This window comes from Poeciliopsis prolifica, unplaced genomic scaffold, assembly GCF_027474105.1.
Source record: "Poeciliopsis prolifica strain line A6 unplaced genomic scaffold, Auburn_PproV2 SCAFFOLD026, whole genome shotgun sequence".
Taxonomy (NCBI): domain Eukaryota; kingdom Metazoa; phylum Chordata; class Actinopteri; order Cyprinodontiformes; family Poeciliidae; genus Poeciliopsis; species Poeciliopsis prolifica.
Window position 1 is genome coordinate 6,415,609 of NW_026562401.1, and position 17,670 is coordinate 6,433,278.

The 17,670-nt window shown below is 38.8% G+C and overlaps 1 protein-coding gene across 4 annotated transcripts; it reads left to right on the forward strand.

The window, feature by feature from the left end:
• The first annotated feature begins 891 nt into the window (after positions 1 to 891).
• Positions 892 to 17,370, forward strand: si:dkeyp-77h1.4 (uncharacterized). 4 transcript variants are annotated; one of them, XM_055047629.1, is made up of 13 exons: positions 892 to 1,166; positions 1,265 to 1,390; positions 5,139 to 5,274; positions 6,388 to 6,453; positions 6,699 to 6,719; positions 6,830 to 7,102; positions 7,988 to 8,108; positions 8,258 to 8,433; positions 8,650 to 8,792; positions 9,068 to 9,215; positions 9,680 to 9,861; positions 9,942 to 10,034; positions 10,987 to 17,370. In XM_055047629.1, exons 4-13 carry the CDS (start codon positions 6,408 to 6,410, stop codon positions 11,764 to 11,766), a joined length of 1,983 nt encoding a protein of 660 aa, XP_054903604.1. In that variant the 5' UTR covers positions 892 to 1,166; positions 1,265 to 1,390; positions 5,139 to 5,274; positions 6,388 to 6,407; the 3' UTR covers positions 11,767 to 17,370. The 4 variants fall into 4 exon arrangements, with proteins under 4 accessions (XP_054903604.1, XP_054903605.1, XP_054903607.1 ...); XM_055047630.1 differs by lacking the exon at positions 1,265 to 1,390; XM_055047631.1 differs by lacking the exon at positions 5,139 to 5,274 and having other exon boundaries at positions 893 to 1,166.
• The last annotated feature ends 300 nt before the right edge of the window (positions 17,371 to 17,670 follow it).

The window sequence follows — 17,670 nt, forward strand, 5'->3', positions numbered from 1 at the left end:
ACTTTTTAATTATGTTTTGCTGCTCAACAAAAATCTGAACATGTAATATTTTATTGAAACTAACAATGTGATTTAAAAAAAAAATTGTAAATTATTGGAGCTCCAAAACATAAAAACTGTGTCAAACATAGGATGGAAATTTATTTTGTTGTTCCATTATGGGAAATTTCAGGTGTGCCAACAGGAAGTTACAGGTAAACAGCAAAAACAAATAAAGAAAACAGTAAGGACAAATTAAAATATAGGGGAAGTAATACTATACAGTTATTAAAAGTAGCATACTAAAATTCAAGGAAATGGGCAACTGAGTGTGTATTTCTCCAATGAAAACAGCAACAGTCTATTTTCAAGAAATCGAAAAGACTGCAAATTGCAGCAAGAATTCATTTGAATGAGAAAACCTGCAAATAATAGCACGGATGTGAAAACTTAGAAATGCTTTGTGTTGCGCCTAACTTCTTCCATCCATTTTCTAACACCGCTGTCCATAGTGGGGTCAGGAGGGGTGCTAATGCCTATCTCCAGAGAGGTGGGGTCACCCTGGGCAGGTTGCCAGTCTGTCGCAGCCTAACTTCTTCCATTTTAATAAATATTTGGATTTGTTAGTGAAAACATTTCGTCTTTCAACCTGAACTGTTTCTGAATTGCAGTTCAATCATCTTGTCAATGGCACAAATAATAAAATCAAGGGCCGCAAATTGCCCGCGCACCGCACTTTGGACACCCCTGACTGAGCTGACGTTAATAAGATGGGACCAATTACAGATTATCTTATTTTTACGAAATAAAAGCTACAACAAAAGGGAATATTCTACAGAAAGAATGAAGGAAATATATTTCAAATATTATTCTGACGTAAATAATGTCGCCAAAGTGGCATACAGCTTAAACCAAGACAGATTTTAATATCCCCGGGTCGTGATGTGGTTCTGGACGCCGTGGCCCCGGTGTTTCCCGAACTCGAGTCGAGTGGTTCCGAGAGCGGAGCCCGACATATTCTGATCATCTTCCAAATGTTGGTGCCCGAGTCGTGAAGTGCAGCTCCTCGGAGGAGGCAGGAAGGGAGGGAGAGCAGGCAAGCATTCCTGCAGAGAATCACCTCTGAAAGGCGTCCTCACATCAGCATCAGCCGGACTGCATCCCTGACCGGCCGGCGGAGGAAGGAGGTAGGCGGGTTGTGGCTTTTTTTTATCCCTCCTGCATGAGCCGAGGAGTGTGCGGGTCCTACGAATGTGTCTGGAGCGGGACGGGTTAAATCTTGCAGGGTTTTTTCTGTTGGATGAGCTGTCCCGACTCGGATGTGACCGAGCCACACTCTGAGCTGCCATGCAGGTTTATCACCGGAGAGGAAAGGTGTGAAATGATCTTCAGCTCTTTGTAAACCATCCAGGTATGGAACCGGCTGCAGGAGAGACCTAATTATAGTTTAAGAGCTATAAATATATCTGAAAATATGCATGTGGGTGCAGAAATGTCTCTATGTATTTTTTTTTAAATCCATCATTATGACAAATTTATGTTTAAATATATTTAAGAAATTCAAATGTATATTAATTTAGATTTTATTTTATATATTCGTGTTACTTATTTTCTCTCTGGTCATATAATGTCATTTTTCTGAGATAAATCTTGTAGGTTCTGGCCTGGAGCTTTCTCATTCTGCTTAATGAGACTTTAATTTCTCAAAACAATTTCTTTTAACGTGAATTTGTTGTATGCAGTCTTACTTTAGGCTTATACATATAAAGATATTCTGTTTTTCTATTTGTTATTCCTGCATGCATCTCCGACCCATCCCCTCTCTCCCGTCCCTCATGTCCTCTGATTTTAATGGAGCTGACAGGTGCAAGCAATATGGTGGAAACATGTCTGATCCTTTAGTTCACTGCAGCTGAAGAAAATAGGTTATCAGCAGCTACAGGCTTCTTCTGAGAGATAAATGTTGGAAATTGGAAATTTGTCCTGACAGTATGGTTATTTCATGTTTTTCTGCCCGGTGTGAGGAGTTGTTTCTGAAAATCTTGAGTTTGTTGCAGACATGAATCATTTTCCCCTTATATAAGGAGCCTTTATTCCTTTTTTTTTTTTTTGGGTTCCTCATAACTTATAAATGAGCACAGTTTGTGCCTAGATGCATCTGAGCTGACTTAGAGTAGCCCTGCACATCATAGTCGCACTTGACCTCATGTCCTCCAACTCGTTCTCAAAAGCAGCAAAGTGAAAACAAAGAAGAAACGATGAAGCCACAGGGTTTGCTTTGTAGGCTCCCACACATCTGCAGTCGCCGAAGGCCGGGGGGGACAAAGACATGTCTGTCCCCGTTCAGCGAGCAGCGAGAGGAAAACGCAGGAACAGGCCTTGGTTTCTGAGTGGGATGCACTGGCTCGGATTGTAGAAGAAGATGATGATGATGAGGAGGAGTGGATTAAAGAGACCTGATAAAGAGAGAGGGATGGAGAATCATGGAAAAATTTAAGAAAAGTGGGATATTTATAAAGAGAAGATGGCCATATTGAGGGGAGGAGATTCATGAAAGAGGATGGAAAACAAACACTCAGATATGCAAAAGAAAATAGAGGCTGTTGGAGGAAACAATAACAATTTATTGATTTAAACAGAGTATAAATGATAGAAAATTCAAATTCAGCTCAAAAATACTTTATTTATCCCAAATAAACCGAATAGGTTTCTGAGTAGTGTGTCTGCATGCTTGTATGCATATATCTACCGATATATATAAATATACACACATCTTTTATGTATCGATACAGTTAGATAGGTATTGTATGTTATAGTATAGCAAATCATATTTAGTATCTAAGTCATAATTATATGTATCTAAGTCATAATTATTTGACATAGATAATAATGAGAACTGAATTTTTTTTATGTTTTCACATGTAGAAGAAAGCATTTCTAATTATTCACATTTTAAGATGAGTCCTGACAAGAAGCTGCGAATCAGATGCTAACTTTAGCTTTAGCCGTTACTGCGTCGACACTGTTTAAAAATCATTAGTCTCTTGCTTGTCTGTTTCACAATTAAGTTTTTTTAGCCTTGAATATAAACTTTATACATTTTTGCCCGATTAAAAGGCGTGGAGACTTCTTTAAAGCTGCTGTAACACTTTGATGGGTTAGCCCAACGAGCACTGTTAGCCTTTGTCTAGACAACGGAGCACCTCAGAGCTACTTCCTTTGCAACTTCAAAATAAGAGCCTGAGATATAGTTACAAGTCGGGCTTAAAACCCTGGGCTCATAATAACAGTTTGCACCTTTTACACAAGACAAAGTCAAATGCTGAAAGCTGCTTATTTCCCACCGACTGAATTGTGTCATTGTATTCTACCACTTTTATCAATACATAGAGATAATCTGGCTTGATCGGGGGTCATAATCTGCCATGTTTCATACAAATGAACTTAATCAAAGGAGGTTTAGTAACAAAAAAAGGTCTTCCTACAAATATATACACTTAAATTAAATTGTATAACAGGTTTAATGAAAGGTTTTATCTCCATAACTCGTGAAATTCTTAACTACATTGAAAAACAAAGTAATAAGTAAACAGTCGCACAGTGATTTGCTTACAGGAATCAAATTGTAATCTGCAGCTCAGCACTGAGGGTATGAATTGACAAACTGAGCCTTAGTCAAAATTTTGTTTGTTGTTATTCTGACAAGGACCTGGCAAGACATCCTACCCAAGACAGTTAGCCACGATGCGAGAATATAATATATATATGCATATATTTAGTTTTACAAGCAAAAAAATGACATTATAAAGGTATAAAATGTAGATACAAATTAGTGCGACTGTTTTTTATTTTTGTCAATTTCTTGGTTACGCCTTATGGTCATATCCACGACATCATTTCTATGTGTCGATATGTTTGTGCTCGGTTGGGACCCTTTTACTTCTTGCTTCAAAGCTTCCCACAAACAGAAAAAAATATTAGTTTTTTTTTTTTTTCACATTTTGCTTCAGGATCTTTCCTTGAAACAGATTGCCAATGAGGCCAACTGCTGTGACAAACAGATGGACACGCTTCCCTTCTCTTTTCCACCACAGCCAACCAATTCTGCACTTCACATTACTGCCTTAATTAAATGTTCATTTCTGTCAGGAGCAGCAAGCAGTCTTTTGTTTTGTTGCTGCAATCAGAGCACGATTGTGCACCTACACAGGACGTTTCAAACCCTCAGTATTAAGTTAAAAAGGCAGATTGGGACTGATCTCATCAATTGTAAATGTATTAATGGTTTGTCTGGCAGGAAACAATTCTTGGTGCAACACATTTGGTTTCAGATACAATAGAGTGAGTGGGCTGTTAGGCTCCCTGCCCAGAGTGAAGAGGCTTTCGTGACGTTAGAAACAGCATTTCTGGTTGTCAGATTATGACACAGTGCAAAATGCATTCATTAAATAACAGCTTACAATGAAGAGCTGCTGTTCTCTGGAAACCTGCTAATATTACATGTCTTAATTCCTGTGGTAGATATTAAAATTTAAATTATCTCCAGACAGACTGACAGGTCTTATGGTGTCTCGTGTTGCAAAGAGACACTTTAATCTTTGCCGCATGTTTAATGGCTGCCGCAAAGTGTGACTGCAAGCACTGCAGGTGTCCCTCCCAGTCCTCTCCTGGGCTGTGTAAGATAAAACTGCAGCAAAATCTTTTCTCTACAGACCTTCATCATGTTTTTCCCCAGATATATCTGCAACATCATCATAATTTCTCCTCCGGTGTTCCTTAATTCTTCTGAGGAAAACAAACTTCCCGCTACTCTTTTTGTTCTACACATTTCCTGATTTAAATTAAGCCGAGTCATTATTCTGCTCTCCATTGCGTCATGTCTCAAGATTATGTTTTAATTCAGCCCTGCAATCAGCAGTATATGACAATGCCAGGTGGCCCTCATAAAAATGCGCATCCTTCTCCAAGTTATGACCTTTTTCAGACATGAGTGGCTTTTGGGAAGGTCTATAAACTGTTTCTTTCTCAGAAGTACAGCAGATTTGAAACTAAATGGAGGGCTTGCTGTAAAATCAAACAGCTTTCTCAACAAAGTCCGCAATACATCCCTGTTGACCAACTGTAACCCAGAGACAGTGTCAGATATACTTAATTTGCAGAGGCTGCAAGAATCTCTGCAGACAGATCAGATGGCATGAAAAAGAAGGAAATAAAGGATGGACTAAAGAAAGAAAGAAGCAAAAAAGAAGGAGGGAAGGAAGGAAGCAAGAGAGAACAACGAAAGATAGAAAGAAGGTTTAAATTTCTCTTTTCATTCTTGTTGCAGTAAACAACTCTCTCTGTCAGCTGTTTTCATGCTGCACTGTTCATCTTTCATCGCTGCAGCTTTTTCTTTCCTCTCCTGAACTTGTAAAATCAGAACCACAAATCTGGAAAAAACTTAAGATACAACCTAAACTTATCAGATCCTCTGGTTTTACTTTTTATAGGTTTATGTTTGAGTAAAATGGACATTGTTCTTTTATTCTATGAACTACTACCAACATGTCTCTGAAATACCCAGCAATTATTTTTGCAGAAAATGACAAATGGTCAAAATAACAAAAAAGATGCAGTGCTTTCAGACAATGCAAAAAAAAAAAACAAGTTTGTGTTCATTCAGAAACAACAATATTAATATTTCAACTCAGGAAGAGTTCAGAAATCAATATTTGGTGGAATAACCACAAGGTTTTCAAAGGGGTTCAAAGCAGTGGACTCAGCTGTATTTCTTTAAGTCCAGTCTTGATGCCTGGACTCAGATGAGACTCTGAAATCCACAGGAGCCATTCTCATTCTGCTTGTTAATTGGGATTACTCACTTTGTTGCACTGAAAGTAATTCTTTCCTTATTAGGATTGCTTTTATGTGAGATCACAGCATACATTTTGTAAGTTCACACACAGATTTCAGCATTAATATTATTCATTTAGACTTTAATTTATGCATTTCAATTACTCCTTCTCAAGAGTGAAATCATTATACACACAAAAGATGCTTTGACAATATGTTAGTTTGACTCACTCATGTTACTGGCTTATCAGTTCTAACAGATTTGCTTGTTTGTCAGATTAAATTTTCCAAATTAAAGGTGGAACAGGATTGAAAGAAATTTGTGTTGATCTTATTTTTCTACACCACAAAAGCTATTCGGTCAGGAATGTGAACACTTTACATTTTCTAAATTTTATTGGAGGATAGGTTTGGTTTTGTCAGAATACTTTATCTCTTTTGTGTGTGATTAAGTCACTGCAGTAAAATAAAAAATATTTTTTAATTTAATTTTAGACATATCTACAAAGAGCACAATTAAAAACAAGTTTTTTGGTTTTAAAACTGTAAACATCTATATTTTTTTTTCCTTTTCAGATACAAGGGAATCTTCCAAAATGTCGCCAGTCACAGTGATTATGCTCAGTTTTCTTATCTCTGCAGGTATGTGGAGTAAAAATCAAGGTTTCTGATGCATTAACAAACATTGGAAACCATTTTTACTGTACAGCCTCATTTTATGTTTTGAGTTTAAATTTAATGCCATACTGGCAACTGTGAAACAGTCAATTTAAGAAAGTGATGTCTAATATTAATTAGTTTGTTATGTTAGAAAAGGAAACAACTGACTAGAAATAGATCAAATGTTTTCAAATAGTTTTTTAACGCTGTTTTATTTGATCTTGCAGCCATCGCTGCCCCTGTAAAAGGTAAAAGTGCCTCTTATCACCACATCACATGATTCTGATGCATCACTTATGAGGTTTCCTCTCCCTCTGATCGGAAATGTTTACTTACTTTCTCTTGTTCTCCGATCCAGAAACAGAGGAATCCGTAACGCTATTTCATGGAGAGGATTTCCACATCCTGCTGCCGTCTCAAGACGTGGAGGTCACATTCAAGAACCGTTCCGACCCTCGGAAGACCTCGGTGCTGATGAGGGGCGGCAAAGTGATCGGCAGTCGGGCCAAACCCACCCTGCACCTCAACTACATCAACATAGAGGCTGTGGGTGAAGGAGACGAGGGGCTGTACATCCTGAAGGATTCCAAGGATGCGAGTGTCATCAAGCAAATTTCACTAATAGTCAGAGGTACGGATCTCCTGGCTCTGATTGGTTGTTTCTCACCCAGCAGTTTAATTTTGTAGTTTCTGAAATAGTTTTAACAAATATGTACAATAATTTAAAAAAAAGTTAAGTTACATACCCAAGATTTAATTTTTTTCCTCTCTAAAATGGGTTTATTTAATAAAAATTTGCACCTTTTTTTTCAGTGTTTGACTATATTACTGTCACAAAAGATTAAATTTATTTAAATTATTCAAATCTTAACCAGAGGTTACAATTAAAGAGGAGGGCACTGAATAGTTTTCAACTTTAGGCCTCAGGCCAGCGTCAGAGTCAGTGTTGTCACGTCAGTCACTTCTTTTTCCAGTCAGATTAATCCCACGCAAACACAAGAGACTGTATCACAATTTAAACTCAGAGTTTGGATGAAAGCAAGTAGTAAGTGGGTACAGAACATGGAGGGAGTAATGTGAGCTAATGAAGAGGTGCATTTTGGTTTTTGTCAGTAAGAGCAAAGCTGGAGATGTCAGGCAACAATTATCCAGCTCTTTACTTGTCCTTACTTCTGACCGTCCCCTCTGTTTTCCTGTCCTTATCTTGTCTCTTCTGTCTTTCTCTCTGTTTAGTTTTGTTCATACCCTATCATTCTCATTACCCTGATATTTTCTGGTCACTGCTCCTTTCCTTTTGTGCATTTAGTCTCTTTTTTTTCTACATCTGCCAAGCTGTTTTGCCTTTCTCTTCCCTGCACAGTACAGTTTTTCTGTCATTTCTTATTTCAGCTCAAGCAAATAATCCAGCCTCATTGGCCTTTGTGAAATTGTCAGGCACTTTCCTGTCAACTCTATTTAAATTTGCTGCTCCCGTTTACTCATAGATAAAATCTCATCCCCTTGTTTTGCCCTCCAGACTGCACCATCGAGCAAATCATCAAATATGGCGGAAACTTTCATATTCCAGTGGTGAATGTGAATGCCCCCATCACTCTGGAGTACAAACCCAGTTCAGTGGAGGCCAACCTGACGTCCAGGTAGAGTCAGCAAAATCGCACTGACTTTCTGAACCCAACAGTCAGAACTGACATATTTCAGCCTTGACACATATGCGCTGAGACAAGTCTGAGACGCATCGAGAAAAAGGTTGAGAAAAGTTCACCTTCTTCGACTTTCGTCCCTGCAGACCGGCGCTCGTGGTGCTGACGGCCGCTGGGGCCTCCACCGAGCCTTACCGAGGTCGCATCACCGTCAGCGAGCGATCCATCACCATCAGCGCGGTTACAGGCGTCGATGAGGGCAGCTACACCGTCAGGGACAACAAAGGGGTTATCAAACAGAAAGTGTGCCTGAATGTCATAGGTGAGGACAGTGGATGAAGGCTGAATATTTATCTTTACATGTGCATGACTTGCTTCATTCAGGATGTTGTTGTTGCTCTAGTTTTATGCTCCCCAGGCATGCTTTAATGGCTTTTTAAAGACTCAAATCTTAATGGTAGGCTAATGCACTTACAGTCTGTCAACAGAGAGACTGTGAAGTTATCAGATTTCCTCCCTTCTCTGTTGTCTCTTGCAGAGCACAGAAACTTTGTGTTCCTTCCTCCTGATGAGAGACTGAAGATCAACCTGATTCTAAACAGCTCCTTGGTCCAACTCCACTACACCCGAGACTCAGACTCCTCAGCCGTCCTACTGATGGATAAGGGAGAGTTCACAAGTGTAATTATATACAAACTCTTATCTTCTTCAAAGATATTGCAAGATATTTGAACCGTTGTGTTGGGTTGCAAAAAACAACCCAGTCTGGGCTCTTTTTGGTTGGATGACAAAATTCACAGTTAATATGTGGCACAGTATAAAATGTGGGTGTTATGATGAGTTTGGAAAAGGACCAACGTTCAGAGACTGACTGGAAAACAAAGCAAACAGAGTTCTTAAATAAGATGTCAGCACATCTTATCCATGTTTTCTAATTAAACATCGGTTCATTCCAGGCTCAAGCAGATCTTGGTTTCAAGGACCGCCTCTCTGTGGACGGTTCGATGGTCTTTCTAGATCAGATCAAGAGCTCAGATGCTGGACTCTTTAAGATCACGGACTTGCAGGGATTCACCGTGTCCACCGTCCATCTGGGATTGAAAGGTAAGGTGGGAATAGAGCAAACTGAGACTAGATTCGTGCCACAAGTCATGACTTTTGGTTTAAAACTTAATAAATTATACGAAGTCATAAAAATGTCAATTTGTTCAGATTTATAGTATTTAAAACCTTCACATGTTCAGAGCTGTGGTGTTACTGAAAACCTGACAGTAAAGATTTTAAAGATTCTTCTTTTTAAAAAGAAGAAATAAATTTGTTGCAAAACCTTTTTTTCAATAATTTCTCTTTTTCAAAAGTGTTAGGTTAAATATTGGTCTACTATATAAGCATCCATGAAAGGTTTAAACATGACACTTTTTGCCACCTAAAGAAATGTTACGCTCTGTAATTTCAACACACATCTTACAGAAATGGGGTTGTGTTTTTTTTTTCTCCTTCCTTGATGAGGAGGAATTTATCTTTGGTTGTTATAACTCAATATGCTACTTCTCTGTGCCTCCCCACAGCCCACAAAATGGAGTCCCTCTATGTGGCCATCATTGCCCTGCTCGGCCTGCTGGCTTTCCTTCTGCTGGTTTGCCTTCTGTCCTGCCTGATCAAAGTGAAGAAGAGGGCGAAGAGGGCCGCTGCACTGGAGAAACTGGCTCAGAACGCTGGCAAAGAAGACGAGGGCGAGGCCTTTAGACAGGTCTGATATATTCACAGTCACAACGAAGGTTGCTCCAATGCAATTATTAGCCTTCATGTGTTTGCACTGAATCGTTACAGGTGGTCAAGAACATCACTAAACTGAGCGAGGAGTCCAAGCATTCCCAAGCGGACAACACAGAGAAATCTCAAAGCACTGAGGTCGACATCAAGGTAAGGAGACATCACACCCCATTCCTTAAGCTGAGACAGAGAAGTTTTGATAATGACTGAATATTTTTTATGCTGTTTTCTGCGTTTAGACAGTTGCAGCTTATTCAGAACGCTGCTGCTAGAGTCCTGACTAAGATCAAGAAAGTGGATCACATCAGTCCAGGTCTCAGATTCCTTGCAGTGGCTTCCTGTGCAACAAAGAATAAAAGCGTTGAATGATTTAGGGCCAAAATGTATCTCTGATCCGTTCACGTTTTATGAACTGTTCTGATTTCTCAGGTCTTCTGGGAGTTCTCTTATTTTCCTGAAAAGGTTAAAGTGAACATGCAGATTTTCTGCACCACGACAAACTCCCAGAAAACCTGAGGCCTGCCCTAACCTTCAGTTCTCCTAAGTTAAGGCTGAAACTGTTTCTGTTTGCCGCGGCCTTTTATTGAGTTAAATATGTTTCAACCTCGATCCAAAGCCTGCAGCCAGCCCATGCCCGGTGCGTTGTAGCTGAGCTATGACTCGCTCTTCCTGTTCTATGCAATTTCAGCTTACTCCTTCCTTCTTTCCTTTCCTGCTCTGTCTGCAACAGATGGACTCAACTCCAGTTTGTCATGGACATGAATATGATGCTAATTTAAGGCTTTCAAAGGTCAATTTGAATGGTTCTGCTTACAGGGTGAAGTGGCGATACAGCTTTTAAATAGGACAGGCCTGTATCTCTAAAGGATACAGGGTCTAAATTATATCCTCCCTAATTTGAGGATAAAGGCCTGCATAATTTTGACCCTCTGTAGTTTGGAGAAACCAATTCTGGTTTATGACTCAGTGAAGTTTAAATGTGTCTTTGAAAGCTTTGAGTTAGTGTAATACTCAAACCCATGATCAGTGTACGTAAACGTCTCACCTGGACTCTTCAAACTAAACAGCTAACAATGTTCACTTGTTGTCTATGTGAATGCAGGGTCTGGAGGTTTCTTCTAAAGAGGTTGGCGTTGGTAATCTAGAGACCAGTGACTCCGGCGTTGGCTTCAACACCGCTCTCCCACTCGATACTGACACTGATGTTCCCGATCAAATCCCCGATTCTGAGGCTGGAAGCATCTCTGTTGCTCCTGAAATCAAACCAAGCCCTCCTTCTGCTGCTGAGTCCAAGCCGGCTGATCCACCGGTACCAGAACCTAAAGCAAGCCCTGTTCCTGAGACGAAAAAAGCCCCTGACCCGCCCGTTGAAGCAAAGCTGGACACACCCAAACTGGCAGATGCTAAACTTAGCCCAACCCCGAGTACAAAGTCTGGTTTGAGTCCAGCTGAAACAAAACCTGCACCCAGTCTAAGTCCAGAACCCAAGACTGGACTGAGTCCAGCTGATCCAAAACCTGCTGCTAGTCCAAGTCCAGAACCTAAGACTAGTCTAAGTCCTGCTGATCCAAAGCCTGCACCCACTCCAAGTCCCGAACCGAAGATTTCTCTGCCTTCAGCCACCACTCCAACACCTGACACTAAGAGTCCAGCGGCTTCAACTCCTGAGCCCGCCAAACCAAGCCCAGCAGAACCCATCACTAATGGCACACCAGATCCGGGACCCGATTCCAAAGCAAGCCCGGATCATGCAGAAATCATCAAAGACCCAACTCCAAAGGAGGTTCCCACTAAAACCCATGAAGTGGAGCTGAAGTCCAGCAGCGTCGTTCCAGAGGGCAGCAAAGACGGCGCCGCAGCCAAGGATCCAACTACGACCTGAAGACCGCGGCTCCAAAAACACGAGGAACCCCCACAGATCCCCGTCTACCACCATCGCAGACAATCAAACACCCCCTACCAAAATGGTGAGGAAACCACAGCAAGCTGGGGCGATGCTAAACCCACAGTGATATTCTAACCTTTGAGACTTTCTGACTGACACACAGTTTAAATAACAAAAGTGGCTTTTAATCCTTAACCGTTTCAGTTTTGCCGCCTTGTTTTCTATTGATTTTACTGGAAAAACTGCCAAACTGCAAATTAAATCATTTGCAGAGTTTACAACTAAAATATTAACTCCACATGAAGTGTTTTATAGAATATCCAAAAAAAAGAGGGTTTACGGCATTTTCTCAAATGAGTGTAGCAAAAATTTTGTATTAACCTTGATCTAACCACTGGTTCCCGTTGAGACGACTGTTCCTCTAACAGCATGTGGATAAAACTCACAAAACAAAACTTTTTCAGCCTAAGCATGAACGGATTAAATGTTGACGTTATTGATACTGAAGTGTCCATAATAACAAGATTTTCATAAATTTAACCAAGTAGAAACACTTAGCACAAATAGTAATATTCCTTGTTTTAACCACTACTAATATTACTTTATGCAGAGATTCAGAAAACATCTTCGATGGTTGAAATGTGTTTTAGCAGAAAATCCCTGCAGTTCTGATGAACTAGTTTTGGTCAAACTTTTATGTGATTTTATAAATGACTTTGTTTAAATCCCAGCTGTATTACATTTCACTGTCCAAATTTCCTTCTCTTCCCACTGCTTTCCTGTTTCTGCTTCATATTGGTTTTCCAAGGAGGAAATTCTGAAACAAATCCCAAACAGGTGGAACGCGACTCCTCTAGTAACATGTTTATTTGCTTTTCCTTGCTAATTTTTCTTTTTTGTCTGTTTTCTTTTACTTTAAAGATCTTTCCTTCAATAGTACAGTCGACTAAAACTTGAAAATCTGAATTTATGAGAAGCCGAATACAAAACAATAAGAACAATGTTATCTACACTTTTAACCAGAGAGATTTGGATAGTTTTGTCATTACGATCAAAATGAATAAATGCAATTGTTTGAAAATAAATTGTTACAATCAGCCAGTAACCAGAGATTAAAGAAAGGCTTTTGTATTATTAGTCTAAAGACAGCGTCTAATTGAGTTGCAAAGAAAATCAAATGCAATGGCCGCCTTAAGCTGAAGTCCTGGCTGGACCATTGGCAACGTCAAGTTCACTATGCAAAGTGGTTGGTAGACATATAAAACTTACTCAAATCTGCAGGAGTAATGGTTTGTATCTTATTAACTCACACATACAATCTTTATGTGACTGTGTTTGGTTGAGAATGGGGTCTAATATGTTAGTTAATTGTCGTTAGCATCACAACAAGTACAAAATCCCAATGAATTCCTCTTACAGGACAAATTGGACCCAGCACATGTTGATATGTTATGGTGGCAGTGACAAAAAGCAAAAATCTCTCTCTGTTATGAGAATAGTTCAGATTTTTTAATGAGGTTCTGGTGAAAAAATGGAGGCGTTAACATTGACCTTCAGTGTCTTTATTTTACATAAATACAGATTATCTTAGATTAACAGCTGGTCTGAGAGAGGCCAAGATTAAACTGAAGTTCTACTGTCCCAAAACAAATAACTGCAGGAACCTTTAAACCAGTTTCAATTGCATTATATAAACAAGCTAATAATTATTGACCTGGAAAATGGAGATCTGTGGTCCACCACAAACCTTCAAATGTGAAACGCACTGAGAGAGCAACCTCCAAAGTGTTTAAGGTGAGAGTAACTCACATAGAAATAGTGTTGTGTAGAGGAAAAAATACTACAGCGGTTTATATTAGTGCTATTCTGTTAATTTTTACTCTCTCTTTCTTACTTTTATAATAGACAGTTTCTCTGACCAGAATCGCTTTACAAGTTTCATTCTGAGTCCATGTTTCACGGAGGAAGATTATTGGTGGTGCACAGCCTCCAAACTTTAGCATGTATATAAACATTATGTTTTCAGTAAATAACCAATTAAAATGTGACAATGGTTTAAAGATTTCTCAGTAAGTATTCACATTAACCAGTGTGTTATTTTTAAAGGAGAAGAAGTTCATTTTAGTCTTGGCATCAACTAATCTGAATTTATAGTAAAATGAGTTATCTACTGCAGGTTTGATGTTAATTAGCTGTAATCTTTAACTTGATTTCAAAAATCCTGAGCTGTCTCTTTAAGGTGTGTACAGTGTGAGGTTTTTATTTGTGCGTTCACACTGTCTCTTTTAAACTGGTTTGAGTGTATCCAGCGGTACGCTAAAATGTAACCAAAACAATTTCATTGTAAGTTTTACCTACTAAAAAATAGATGCATAGATACTTACACATTTATCAAAGGAAATAAATTTTTCTACCTGATGTTTCCCTGCTACAGGTTTCATATCCTGGAATTAACTAAAACTTTGGAAATACGGAAGCAGCACAAAATGATTCAAAGTAAATCACTCAGCTGGCCTTCCTTTGTAGTTTTTTCTGAAAATCCCAACCTTAGAAGTAAATGATGATGATTTCTTAAAAAGCCATAAAAGAAGATGTCAGATTTGATACGAAGACAACACAAATTGAAATTATACACGTATACAAATGTGCCTCAGAGTCGTATGAACCAACAACATCTACAGTCAGAATGAAAATTTGTAAATCACTGTATGGGACTGCCTGGATCTGTGTGGGAACCACTGTCACAATTTGGCAATACTGACAATAACCTTTATATAAACACACACACACACACACACACACGAAAACACACACACTGTAAATAATGCATGTGTTTGCCAGTTTAACCCTTCAGTGGCTGAATGTTCCTAATGTATAAAACACTTCTTGTCTCACATTAAACAAATAAAACCTGAACTAATTCAAATTTTCCTCCCAACCTTAAATCTAATATATAAATGCTTTTACAGATACTATATATACTAATCTCCACTAATGTCTTGAACTAATGTAACAACCCAGATATTAGCTCCTTTTAGTGCAGTTATCAGTGAAACATATCTCTTACACTGTATTAAACATGCTTAGCCTACGTCACTTTAAGCATCAACCGCAGCATGCCCAAGACATGTTCTGAGCTTTTTATCATCCACAAGTCGTACCTGTGCGAAGTGATATATCAGTGTTGCAGTTGTTGTGTGTCAGGGACCTGTCTGTTGCGTCTGTGTGCCTACGGTTTTGGTTTATGATGTATAAATGATCAAACGTGTGCTGAATCTATGCACTGGCGGTTTGTACAGAGTGAAATGTGTACCGTCTGTGTGTTTGGTATCCATGTGCCTGCTCAAACTGTGTTTCAAGCCAAGAGCGTGGATGTGTTCAGAACCACAAAAAGAAAAAAAAAACTAAACACAAAGTAAAGTATTGATATTTGAGCTCGTTTTGTTTTTGTTTCAGTGCCTACGATGTTCATTGGATTGTCTTTAGTCACTTCCTGGTGGCCAACAGGATGTTCTCGCATTTTATATACACCTGAACGCCACTTCTTCACCTAAAATGACCTTCTGTGAGTGAGTGAGTGTCAGAAGCATTATGTGTAGCATGCAGATTGCTAAAAATGCTTTATTTTAATAGCTTGAGTCTGAGAGTTTATGTAGGAATTAACAGTAGCAGCAAATTAATTTGAAAGACTGCTGTGGGTCGTTTGGTCAATAAGTGGTGGCTAAAATATAGCTATTAATAATACTATGATTAAAATATCTTCATTGATTGATGATGTGTAAAAAGCATTATAATAAATGCAATATTCTATTGCAGCAGCAATTACGTTAAATATTTAGAAAAGTCCAACTTGACATTTAATCAGAGAAACAATGAAGCAAATTTTTTACAAAATCACAACTGTCACAAACAAAACTGATCTACACTGATCAAATAGTATAAATAGTTCAAGTCATTAATCTAGGACTTTTTGTTTTCCTTTACGGAGATAACATATTATGGAGGCCTATTTTTTCTTACCTTAAGAAATATGGAAATGATCAGAGAATAAGTAATTTAAGAACGGCAGGTTTGTGATGGTCTTTATAAATTAGAAAAGGTCTTAAAGAAATTGCTTCTTGCCTTTAATTACCAATGTCTACAATTACAAAAAAATTATAACGTTTAACAAACAAAGCTGATAAAGTCTACCATACACATTGAAGACAGAACTTAAGACTAGAGGCATTTTTGTGTCATCAAGTCGCCATAAAATCCATCAAACACTGTAAACATGGCAGGAAGAAAAAACTTATTCTGATCAATAGTCACAAACTAAAACATGGGGTGTTTGCTACACTGTGCCATTATTTGGAACTGTAAACTTTATCCAGATAGAGCCTTGTGAAAACAAACTTTACAGGGGGTTTGTGAAAAACAAAAGACTGATGTTCAAAACACAATATCTCTTTCCTGTTGTGAAGTACAGTGGAGGCTCTGTGATGATGTGGGCAGGCTTACGCTGCAAAAATACAAAGTCCTACTAAGAGTTTTTGGTTTGGTTTCCAATGTATATATTTTAATTCACTTGGGATAAAACACAACTGACTGACAAGTAGCTTTTCAGCAAGATATATTTGCTTGATTTAAGTGAACGATTCCTTAATATTGATGACAAAAGTATTAGCTACAAGTGAAATAATCTGCCACACATTTCAACTTATAAGAAAAAAATGTCTTATTGCATAACTATAATTTTTTCATCAATACTAAGTGACGATTCACTTAAAACAAGCTCCTGTATTTTGCTGAAATCTTACTTATGAATTAGTTTTGTATTATTTCAACTGTACTGAGACATTTGCAGTAGAAACTACAGATTTTGTGCTTTTGCAGTGTCAGTGGATGGCATCATGATTTCTTTCTACCCTGCCCTTTGTGGGCCTGGTTCGCTCAGGAAGAGTTACGAGTTCATTGCAGAGCGCCAAAATGACACACAGTCTCCCACACCTAAGACCATTTCAGAGTCAAACCAACATCCATGTTTTCATGCCCAGAGAGAACCACAGCATGCCAAAGAAGAAACCTGAGGCAGAAAGATCACCGACCTGGAAGGGCCTTCTGATTCACCTCCATGCTGCTTGTCTAACTGTTTGTCTATAAATAGTAGAAGATTATGCTGCAGCAGTGAAAAAAAGTACTTTATTTTAAAGCTTTTTACTCGAGGGGTGTCTCTAAATTACAGGGCTGTTGTGTTCAGACAAAGTATTGAACATGACCAGCCTTTGTTTTTTCTTCTGTTCTTGCACCCAACGAAAGCTTTGTGTAGCTAGATCAGAGTTATCACATCGTACCGGGTCCAGAAACTTTCTGACAGCTCAAAGAGAGAAACCACCTCTGATGCCACCACAGGTTCTCCTTACACTAAGCCAGTCGTGTCTGTCCTCCCTGATCACTGCTGCTGTGATGGACTGTTTGTGGTGTGGCTTCCCCACATGGTCTCTCTGTTCTTCCATTTTGCACAATTCTTCACGCAGATGTTTTGTATTGACAAATGGTCACTTTTTTTCTTTATTTCATGCCTAAATGAATACTAAGAATAAACAAAAAGGTTATGCCATCTTCTGTCTTCTTGTCTTTGTCTGTCACGCAGCAGCACAGCCGGTTTGGTCCCAGAGCTTTTCCTTTCTATTCTCAGATTAATAAATCATTTAGTGTCAACTATAATTACATTTTGGATATCAAGCACCATTCCCTCACCTCTTGTTCCCTGCGCCATTTTCTGAGCTCCCATAACCTTGCAGGGGGGTGTCATAGCAACATAGCAGAGATATTTATATGCAGGCCAAAGGTTACGTCATGAAGCTCTTTGCACCTGCTGCTGTTTGCTTCAATTTTCTAAAGAGTTCACTTTACATGTTA

Coding starts and splice junctions, on each gene's coding strand:
- si:dkeyp-77h1.4 (XM_055047629.1), top strand. CDS start 6,408: ATGTCGCCAGTCACAGTGATTATGCTCAGTTTTCTTATCTCTGCAG. Junction 6,454..6,698: donor CAGTTTTCTTATCTCTGCAG/GTATGTGGAGTA, acceptor TTGATCTTGCAG/CCATCGCTGCCCCTGTAAAA. Junction 8,109..8,257: donor GAGGCCAACCTGACGTCCAG/GTAGAGTCAGCA, acceptor TCGTCCCTGCAG/ACCGGCGCTCGTGGTGCTGA.